Genomic DNA, 10716 nt, shown 5'->3' with positions numbered 1-10716 from the left:
AAGTAAAGGCATTTCCTCATAATACATATGAGCACATTCAAAAGTGGTTCAAATTTATGGAAATATTAGGAACAGAGTATTAAGCACTTAAACAGTAGTGACCTGTTGCTGCCCACCTCGTTAGAAAGAGGGAAAATGTGCTTTTCACTAAGAGCAACAAAATACTAGTCACAGTTAACCAACTTTTTAGGTAATTTTCATTACGTTATTTATCTTTTAATCTTTAACGCCATCGTGACAATTAATGAAACAATTTCCTTTCAATTCTTTTCAATGAATGGAGACCACCTATTCTGAAATAGCGTAAAAGAAGTCTCAGTGCTTAATTATTTAGAAAACGCCCCCGCGTAAACAAACCACTGTCGGTAAAGATAAGTGATATTGAAAGTCCAGGTATGGCACTTGTTGATTTTGTTTCCCTGATGGCCTATTTTATATCTTATGCTCTGTTAGGGGTTACTGAATTAGTATTTTTGAAAGTAACATCTAAATATCCCCGTGTGCAAAGCATCAGGTGTCTTATGGGTGATAGCCTACCTGTAGCTACTATGTTACTAGGTTATGTTTAATTTTGGCCCAGACATAGATCACTTAATTTTCAGACTTTCTATCTTATGATTTATAATAGTTTGATCATTATGATTGGGGAAAGCCACTGCCTATTCTAGCAATTAAAGGATGGTTTCCATACTTGACCAGGATTTTGAGATGGAACCAAAAACAAATGCATTACACAAATGTAAATGGTTATATACTTAAACAAACACAAGAGAAGCGGATGGAATACAGTAATGGTATTTCTAAGCAAGAGCTCTGCATGGACTCCTACCTTGGAACTTGATTTTTCCTATACTTTTTGTGTTGCTGATGAAGGAGGTGATATTCTTTATTGTGGTCAATTATTATTAACCTCGTGTCTACCCAACATGGTTGGGGACCCTTTGGGAATGTGGGGTTTTGGAAACGGGAGAAAGACCTGATCACCATGTTGTTGTTATGGAATGGTTCCGCCCATGCACAAGTCATCAGGGAGCCGTATGTTTAAGAAGGAATTGGCTAAAGAAACCTTTTATAAAAGGAACTATACTAACCTAATGTACCCTAACCTAACCTATGCTAGCAGGCCGTGTTACTTAGCCCCCTGACCCCCTGGTGAAGGGAACTACACTTTTTACCAAAAGCTCCCCTATAAAACTGCACATGCGCAATAGCATCCCAGGATGGCCAGCATACAACATCTGAGGTTAAATACAGTTGATTGGCAAAAAAATAGTGGTAAATTCTTAATAAGCAACCAAAATACTATAGGAAAAATCTATTTCCAAAGTAAATAGCTCTACCGGAATAATATATGGTTTATGTGTGTATCACAGTAATAACGTATGTTACATGCATGTACAATAAAAACAGTCAACGAGAAAGAAAAAAATAAAAGCATGAGAATAAGGTAGCCAAATGGTAATCAAGTTACATGCTACATCCTAACCTAACCTTTGCTTGTTTATCTCTGGGTTTCAGGTTCCACCAGGCATGTTGTTTTTGTTTTAGATTAAGCCAGTCTTGTTTTGCCATGAGCTCTTGCATTAGGGTAGCCTGTAATGTACCAGGGATGGCCCAGGGGACGAGAGTTATACAGGCCGGGTCACAGCCCCTAACCTAGTGTAGGAATGATACATCATTACCTAATCTTCCAAAACCTAACTTAATGCATGCATTATCCTACCTGGCCATGGGGGGAGTTCTTTACCCTGTGACCCCAACCCTGGCACTGGTAAAGGCTCTGATGCACCCTAACCCAGGCAATGCTTTACCCACCTAAGACTCTCTTGATGCCTTCCTTACATACATTAGAGTTGTTGCTACCCTAATTGTGCTTTGATGGTTGGAATACAGTAATAATAAGCAAGGAAGGTATTACTTTACTAAGACAGTGAATTTAGGAGGCTAAGTTATACTCATAAATTGATCAAATGTATGGATATAGGCTAAATAAAGACAGATTTTGTGTCTAATGGAGGGATAAGTATAATACATGTATTATTTCCAGCCTGACAATTTAGAAATGTTGGATGTTGATTAAATTGTAGTATCATGTGTGTTAAATTGATTGCTATGCAGATCCCATATAATCAATAGGGTCTGTAAGGAATGAATTATTGTTATCTCTTAGCTATATTAAAAAAAAAAAAAGTGTGGTACAGTTTAAAACAATCCACACTTGTGAAACATAGATAGGGTTAATTGTAGATTGCTGTATACTGTAATTTAAGAATGTGAAACAATTATTTTTTCTCTTCTGAAATTCCTTATAAAATGAAGTTTACCCTGTTTCTAGGTATTTAATGGCCTACAGTCAACATGGGCAGGCACACAACAATCATGCCAAGAAATGCAACAGACAGAAGCCTCTTCTTGTTCATGGTAATTGGCATACCATTTGCTGTTGTATGGCTTGGTGGAGTAGTGTTGCCTCATTACCACACTGAAATCAATGGAACAGTTGTTTTTCACATTACTGCTGCAACGTTTATCTTCTACAATATCTTCCACAATTTACTACTTGTTATAAGGACAGATGCTAGTGGAAGAACTTCTTTCCTACCTTCAGTTCTTAAACCTGGTGAGTGACCTTATGCAGTAAATTTGTATGATGTTTCATGTTTTATAATTTTGTAGTCTTACACAAATATAAACCACTATTTTATACATATCTAAGCTTGTCAGTATTAGTTGTTGGCAGACCTCCAAAATGAAAGTCAGGTATTAGTAATATGGTAAATACTGTGATAGCAGTTTGATTAGAATAAAGTTTCAAGAGGAAATTTCTTGTTCATACAGTTTTGCTGTCCATTTTTTGTTTTATATGGTGTGAGGACTTCCAGCTGTCATATTATTGGCTGCTTGCATGATTATGTTTCTCTTCCATAATTTCTCTCCAGCCCATTACTCACACACCTTTGTTGCCCCTGAAATCAACATTTATTTTTGTGTTACAGTGTTGAGTATGTACTGTATTTAGTTTTTTCTGTCTATGTAATTGGAACTTTTGTATTCTTTTCTGTATTTCCACTTTTTTATAATTGGTTTTAAAAAAATCCTCCAGAAGCAGTTTACATATAATACTGTGCCTATAAGTACAGTACTATATTTTGCAATTCAGTACTTGTATTTGTTCATTTGGGAGTTCTGAGTAATACAGGCTTTCAGAGTGGGAGTTGAATGCAAGGTTTCTGAGGGCAGACAAGAGGGACAGTGGTGAAATTGGAGAAATGCATTCTCCTAAGATATTTTTTTTTTTTTTGTGAGGTGAAAATTAGTTAGTTTACTCCTGCCTTGTTTTGTATCATATACCAGTAGGTTGGTCTTGCCATCAGAAGACTTTGTGTTTTGTGCTTTCTGTTAGTGTTTGTTATTTGTGTCCCCTTGTGGTGGAATCATTAGAATGATGAATAGGTATAGTTCTGTTGAGGTATACACTGTTAGGTGTCACTCACAGTCATTTTTAAGAACCTCACATTAATTCTAGTTTTCTCTTTTTTTGTGATTTTCATGCCAGATATAGACTGAAGTTGACACATTTTCTTGTTTTACCATAACTGAATTCTAATAGGGCCATTATTATTTTAAAACTGTCTACTTTCAGTGTACAATGAACTTGTTTTAATACTATTAATTATGAGTGAAGAAGGAAGTGTTCACTGGTAAGTTCTTATCCTCAGTAGTTATCCTTCCTCAGCGCATATTTTCCCAGGAGTTCCTTTGTATCCTCAGGTCCTTTTCACCTTGTCAGAGGTCAGGAGTTTCAATGAAAACCCATTACTTGAACCAAAATTTCCTCCTCCCTACCCCATGCTCTGTCATAACCATATTAGACTACACTTTTTCTTCTACAATGCATCTGGGATTTGCACACAGCAAAAATGGATTTGTACTGAAAAAAACATATATTTTAAAAAAAAATTATATATTTAAAACAATTTTAATGATCCTTAACTCATAGAACATTTTTCTCATATGTATCCTTACACTTCTTATCACTTAAACTGACTGTTAAGAGGCATGGTTGGCCAAGCTAGGAGGTTGCACTATTTGAATAAGTATTCTCAGTTCTTCAGAATCTGGTTACAGTCTACACCTAGATAATTAGGCTAAATGCATATAAATTGATGTCTTGTACATGTTGTTACAATATGTTAAGGTGATAAAAATTACAAATAATGAAGAGATTTGTGGGAATAGTTTTCTGTCTGGTAATATACTAAATTAATATTATTATTGTGGAGTATTTTCATGAAATCATAGTCACCTGTCAAAGCACATAAGGCTTATGGTACCTTGTTGAAGTACAGTAATGCAACTCTGAAACATTCTTATCAACAGGCTGGGGATATTGTTCGATTTGTCAAGCTAATTATCCACCAAGGTCATATCACTGCCATATTTGTGATGAATGCATCCTGAAAAGGGACCACCACTGCAAATTTACTGGTTAGTAGTATTGTCTTTAGTTTAGTATTTTTGTATTTGAATTACATAACTTAACAACTACAGCACTTGTACAGTGTATTTTTGTACTTGAAGTTTGCAAAATATCACTAAGATTTATATTGTTGTTGCTAGGCATATACTCCTAAGCCTGATGATGAATGCTGTGTTGTTTGTTTTAATATTATTTCATATTTTACATGTTACAATGAAAAAAAAAAATTAATGCACTCCATCTGTTGCAATATGGCATTATGCCTGCAATTTGTTTCATATGCAGCTGGTGCAAGTTTTTTTATTAAAAACCCCATTAATTATACATTTGCCCATGTTTGTGGTTCAAACTTTCCCAGGTTCATGGAACAGCAGGTAATCTTTCAATGCATGTACCATGTGGATCCACAGGTATGCCTCAACAAATAACCTCATCTTTCATGAGAACTGAACATGACACAGCACGACTCATAGGGCTGAGAGGAGGATACAGTAATCCTTTAATTAATGGCTTTCTGAAAACACTGTTTTTTGTTATAGATATCCATAAGAATTATGTTCTGCTATTGTGGGATTAAATTTAGATATAATTTTTAACTTGAACGACTTCTTTTCAGGCTGTTGCATTGGCTACCACAACCACCGCTACTTCCTGGTCGGGGTGATGTACATATTCATTGGGGCACTTTATGGCCTTTGTTACCAGTGGGATTATGTTTACAGCACTATAAACCTTCCCTTTGTGTACTTCTTCCTTACTTTATTAGCCCCTCATTTTTCTTTATTATTTGGTGGAATTAACCTGTGGGGTGTTGTCGTTGCTACTTTACACACACTCGGCCTTGTAACTTTTGGAATGGCAGGCTACATTCTCATGATACAGGCACGAGCTATTTATCGAGGCCAAACACAGTACGAAATGAAACATGATATAAGGGATTACAATCTTAGCTTAAGTCAAAATATTATTGATGTCATGGGAAAGAATTGGAAAATTGCTTGGTTATTGCCTGTCATAGATTCACCATTAAAAGGAGATGGTTGTAAATTCTTGAAGGCAAATGAATATGAACCCCCAAAGGATATTTAGTATGTTGCTTTTATGTTTGTGAATTAGTGTCTATTTGCTTTATTTAGCATTATTTTCTTGTTAACATAAAATGCTGTGTTCCTTCTTTGTGCCATTTTTTTTTTTTTTATGTGTGGAAGGGGAAGGAACCAGAGATTATTGATTTTTCTCTTGGGTTGCATTATTTTCTAAGAATATTCTTGTATATATAATCTCATACTGATATTCTGTATAGGTATGGCCTTATCATTTGCAAACATTGAGGGTCCTAAATACATGTTGAAAAAATGGATCTTAAATCTGATAAATATAAAAAAATTGTTATATTGGCAACTCAATCATAAAATCATCTTCTATCCTCCCCAAATACAGTAATTGGAAAGTGCAACTTCATTTATGTTAGACTGCAATCCCAGGAGCTTCATATGGGAGCAAATAATAGCCTTGTTGAGTACCATGTTGGTATTTGGTGGTTCCTTGTGTATTAAAAGATTACTGTAATATTGTTTTTGACATTTCTAATTGTTATAGCTTCTACAGCCAAATTATATTAGTGATTTTTCATTTTGAGTAATCTGTAAAAAATGAATAGTGAATGATGAGCAACTGAAATGTTAAAGGTACTTTATAAGGCTTTGTAAAAGTGGTTTGTTTGTTTAAATATTGTAACTGTTCGTGAATGTTCCTTAATTAAATGTTTTAATTTTACTCTTGAAGGAAAGTAATGTATTCATAATGTCCATACCTGACTTTGAGACTTCAAAAATAGTACAAGGTACATTAAGATTCTACCAGTTTTGCACATACTCCAAATATAATAAGGATTATTTTTTGTGAGAATGGAAGTCATAGTTCCTAAAACTGTAATATAGAACAAATTCTTATTTGCAGAATTTGCTAACGTATCTTCCTTTAAAATATCACACAGATGAACAATACTACTTTTTGTTGGAGTAAGCACACTTCAGAGATGTTACTGTGAGGAACATCCTGTGACTCATCTGAAAACTTATGATCCAAACTGGACCACAGAATTAGTGATGATACTGTAGAAGGATGTTACACAAATCCTTGGGCTAACAGTGTAGTCCATGAAAGCATTACACTGTAAATTAGTGAAACCATATCATTCAGAAGAGAACTGTTCCTCATGGATTTCAGAGATGTTTCCTACATTTACGTCTCTTTAAGAAGTATAGCAATACATTTATGCTTGGAAAAATACATATCATATCATTAATTTCTGTGAAGGCTTTTGTGTGGTATAAGATAAAGCTGTTGTTATAAACAGTGGGATTACTATAAACACATACTACTAGATTATCATACTGAATTAATAAAATTACAGTAGGTGTATTTTCAAGACAGCAATTACACATTGTATTTAACATTACAAATGTTGTGTCCTTTTTGTTATAGCATATTTTTATGAAGAAGCTCACACAAAATAACTTTTGTCACTTTTGTTCTCAGGTTTTTCACTGTGCATTTACTTTCTGAAGATATTGAAACTTTGGAGAATTTAAGTTATAACTTTTAGTAAGGATTTCATTTGATTAGTAATTATCAGTAAACAGGGCAGTTATATTTACAGGTTGAACAATAAACATGAGACAGTACTGTATGCTATACCTGTCAGTATTTATTAGCATGCAAGAAAACACCTTTATTTACTGTCACGTGCACTTCACAGTAGAAATTATGAAGAAGTGTTAACTATGTATTTACATATTACTGTAATGGTATTCTTAGTATGTTGTATAGATATGTCCTGTACTTAAATTTAGATATTTTATGTTAAAATAACTGTGATAGGGGAAGTGTAGCTTTCAGTGGTACCCTAAAAAGAAAATTAAAAATGGATTAAAAAAGAGCAACAGAGAAAACACAAAGATTGTGGTATATATACTTAGAAGAAATATTGGTTCCACAGTAAATATAGATTACTATGGTGACGTTTAGTTTCATGAACCAGTTCTTTAGGTGTCACATCATCATAATAATCCTAAGTGTTCAATGGTGGTGCTTACATAATAATAATAATTTAGCATAGGTTTGTAGCTACATGAATATACGCTTAACTTTTGTCTTGTCTTTGTGTATTATGTGGAAAGTCAGCAAAATTTCTTGTTTACCTTAAAAATCAGTAAATTTTAGTTCAGATGAGAAACTTATTCTTTATATTTGTCAGAGAACTGTACAATACTTTTGATATAAAAAATTGATACAGCTGATAAGATGACAAAGATCTTCAATTTATGTATTGTTTTTTGTATTATTTTTGTTTCTTTAACTTGTTCTCAATAAACCAATCTGCTTATAAATCAGCTTTTGTTTTTCGTTTCAAGTTTTTACAGCTATAGATAAATGTCATGTTCATTGTCAGCTTTGTTCTTTTCAGCTCTACTATACAATTTAGTCAAGAGATTTCTGTGTTAGATTAGAAATGTTACAACTGACTTGACTGAATGTTTTTCATTCCATATACTGTGTTTACATAAAAACTTTCTTTCACAGCTAGGGCTAAAATATAGTATGATGTAATGATTTTTCCACTAAATTGAAGTGTTATTCTTTCCAGTTAGTTTTTATGTTAAGGATTCATTATGTTACATACAAACTAGATGTGCTATTGAACTCCTACTATTCAGTAGTGCTATTACAAAGGTGCTGAAAATTAAGCAAAAGTTACTGCAATGTTGCAGATGTTTTACCCTTTTCATGATTCTTCTGGCCTGTCAATATATTTTTTCAGTGGGTTGTTGCAGGTTCATGGATTGCAAATGAATCATTCTCAGTTCTCTTATAGTTTTTACAGTATGAGCAGTATTATATTAAATATCATACACAGATCAGATTCACTATGCACAAAATACAACTTTTCAAACTAATTTCTTGGGTGTCTGATGCACGTAACTGGAAATTAATTACATTACTAAAGGCTGTGATAAATTGCAAAATTAAAAATATGCAGAAATATCAACCTTTTCCAAGTGTACTGTTACGTATGGCATTTATATATTGCTTTAGTGCCTCTTGAACAAATGCTTCCATATGGTTCAAATTGGTGAACCGTAAGTGATTAAAAGTAATTCAGAATATTTGCTCAATGAAGTGTTGTATTAGATTAGATGACTTTAATCACAATTCTTGTGACTTGGTTGAATCGGTTTCTTCACAAGGTTTTTAGTAAAGGGTGAGCATGTTTCACGTTATTTATAATGAGGAAGGTCCAGTGACTGGAAAATCAAAGTTTCGTTAGTACCGTTACATTTCACACAGCCTTGACATACTGAGTGATTGTACTTCGGTACAGTATTAGTAATTTGAAACAAAATGTACATAGATTAAGTCAGTGATGATTATATCAATAAAATATGATTCAGTGATGATTATATCAATAAAATGTTACGATGTTATTGTGTTTGAAGTTACCCAGAAACTTACAGCTCTTCTACCCATGTATTTTTACATTCATACACCTGACATATTTCACCTTATGAACTTTAGAGAGATTATAATGAAACTACCAACTACTGTATATAAAAAAATTTCACCAAAACTAATGGTGCAGAGCAGTGTACAGTATCCCAAAATCCTCATTTGATGACAATAAAATGAAGTTCCTTGGGGTCTGAAGAATTAGTTACAAATGTAACATTACAGTATGTACAAAACATTAAAACCAATGTACAATCAATTAGCAAAATCTTGAGAAGTAATATTAGGAAAAATAACCTCACGGAAACAGTGCGTCAGCTTTTACACAGTGCAATAATTCAAGAAATTTGGCAGAAGCTCAGAAAAGTTAATGGATCACAGACGAGACCACCTAGATAAGAAGTAACATATATGAGCAGAAACTTCTTGATTCATTTGTAATAAGTATGCATGAAAAAATTGAAAAATATTAGCAGTAAGCAATATCTTACCACATCCTTTTGAGAACAAACAGAAAATCAGTCTATAAATTTTGGAAATGCTTAATCTACACTGTGGTGAAACTGGTTCACATTACTAGTCCTCTGATAACAGGTCTCATAACGTTCAATGGGCATCTACAAACTTAAAGACTTGACCAGTGCAGTCACTTCCTCCTCCACTCTACATCTTTGGAAACTTCCTCTCTACCTTAAGGGGTCTGGTGACTACACCAGCGGCATGTGGATACAGCACTGTGGTCACTCCTATTGACATTAAATTACCTCTGAAGATGGCGTGCACTTTGGTTTAATTTATGCTTACTGGTGAGTAATTTTAATTATGGACTTTGATTTCAAATTATGTATAACTTTGTTCACTTACAAAAACAAACTCAGCTATGTTAATGTGTACATATGTGAAACTTAAGAGAGTGGGGAGGAAGAGGACAGAGAAATGTACTTTACCATGTACTTAGAAATGCTGTCCTTATAATTTTTGCAATTTCCTCAATTACCCTTCCCTTTCAGAACCTTTTCCTCATCCAGACATACATTTTTAACACACCTTGGTCAGCCACTCATCACACTTTCACCACCATACTGCTGGATCTGACTTGTAATCCAGTCAACACATGGAGTCTTCCCATTCTTCCCTACATCTTAAACAGTTACTCAGTCATCCTCATAGCTGTGCTGACCCCTCCCTCTTGTGTGCCATTCACCTCCATCACTATCAACATATCTTCCAAATACTCACTTCACTGATCCAAGACTGCATTTGCTTCAGACAGTGCCTCTATATTTCACTGGCCATTCTCTCTGCATTTACTTCCTACATAACGTTTTATCCTCTTTACAGTTCTTACTTATTTCATTACTTGCATTTTTTTCCCACTCACACTTTCTTTTTGACCCATTCTCCTGCATATCTGTAGCCGATTTTCCTTTTTATCTTGTGACAGCACTTCAAATGATCTAATTTTTCCTTCATGAAACTTTAATTCTTCATCCCATCACTTGGGTGTTAATATTCCCTCACTACCAATCCTAGACCACCACACACACACACACTACTTTTAATCAATTTCCACCTCCATGGCTATAACCATATCCCATTTTTCATCTACTTGGTCCTTGTATACTCCTTTCATTTCCTTGTTTCAGTTACTTTTGCAGATGAAATTTACCTCTTCCTCTTCAACTTAAACTTGTATCTATCTTAACTTATGCTTCAAGTTCCTCGTT

The 10716-nt window shown here is 34.0% G+C and overlaps 1 protein-coding gene across 3 annotated transcripts in view; it reads left to right on the top strand.

The window, feature by feature from the left end:
* Positions 1-8965, top strand: part of LOC136829472 (probable palmitoyltransferase ZDHHC24) — a 48260-nt gene extending 39295 nt beyond the window's left edge. The window contains exons 1-4 of one of the 3 annotated variants that reach the window (XM_067088188.1): positions 167-190; positions 2336-2620; positions 4381-4488; positions 5097-8965. In XM_067088188.1, the coding sequence (XP_066944289.1) occupies positions 2359-2620; positions 4381-4488; positions 5097-5569 (843 nt within the window). In that variant the 5' untranslated portion in view covers positions 167-190; positions 2336-2358 and the 3' untranslated portion in view covers positions 5570-8965. Of the gene's footprint in view, positions 1-166; positions 191-273; positions 394-2335; positions 2621-4380; positions 4489-5096 lie in introns of those variants that run through there. The other 2 variants (XM_067088185.1, XM_067088187.1) reach the window with 2 other exon arrangements.
* The last annotated feature ends 1751 nt before the right edge of the window (positions 8966-10716 follow it).

This window comes from Macrobrachium rosenbergii, chromosome 44 (genome assembly GCF_040412425.1).
Source record: "Macrobrachium rosenbergii isolate ZJJX-2024 chromosome 44, ASM4041242v1, whole genome shotgun sequence".
NCBI lineage: Eukaryota > Metazoa > Arthropoda > Malacostraca > Decapoda > Palaemonidae > Macrobrachium > Macrobrachium rosenbergii.
Note: the sequence above shows the minus strand (reverse complement) of the source record. Positions and strands in the feature narration are given on the sequence as shown.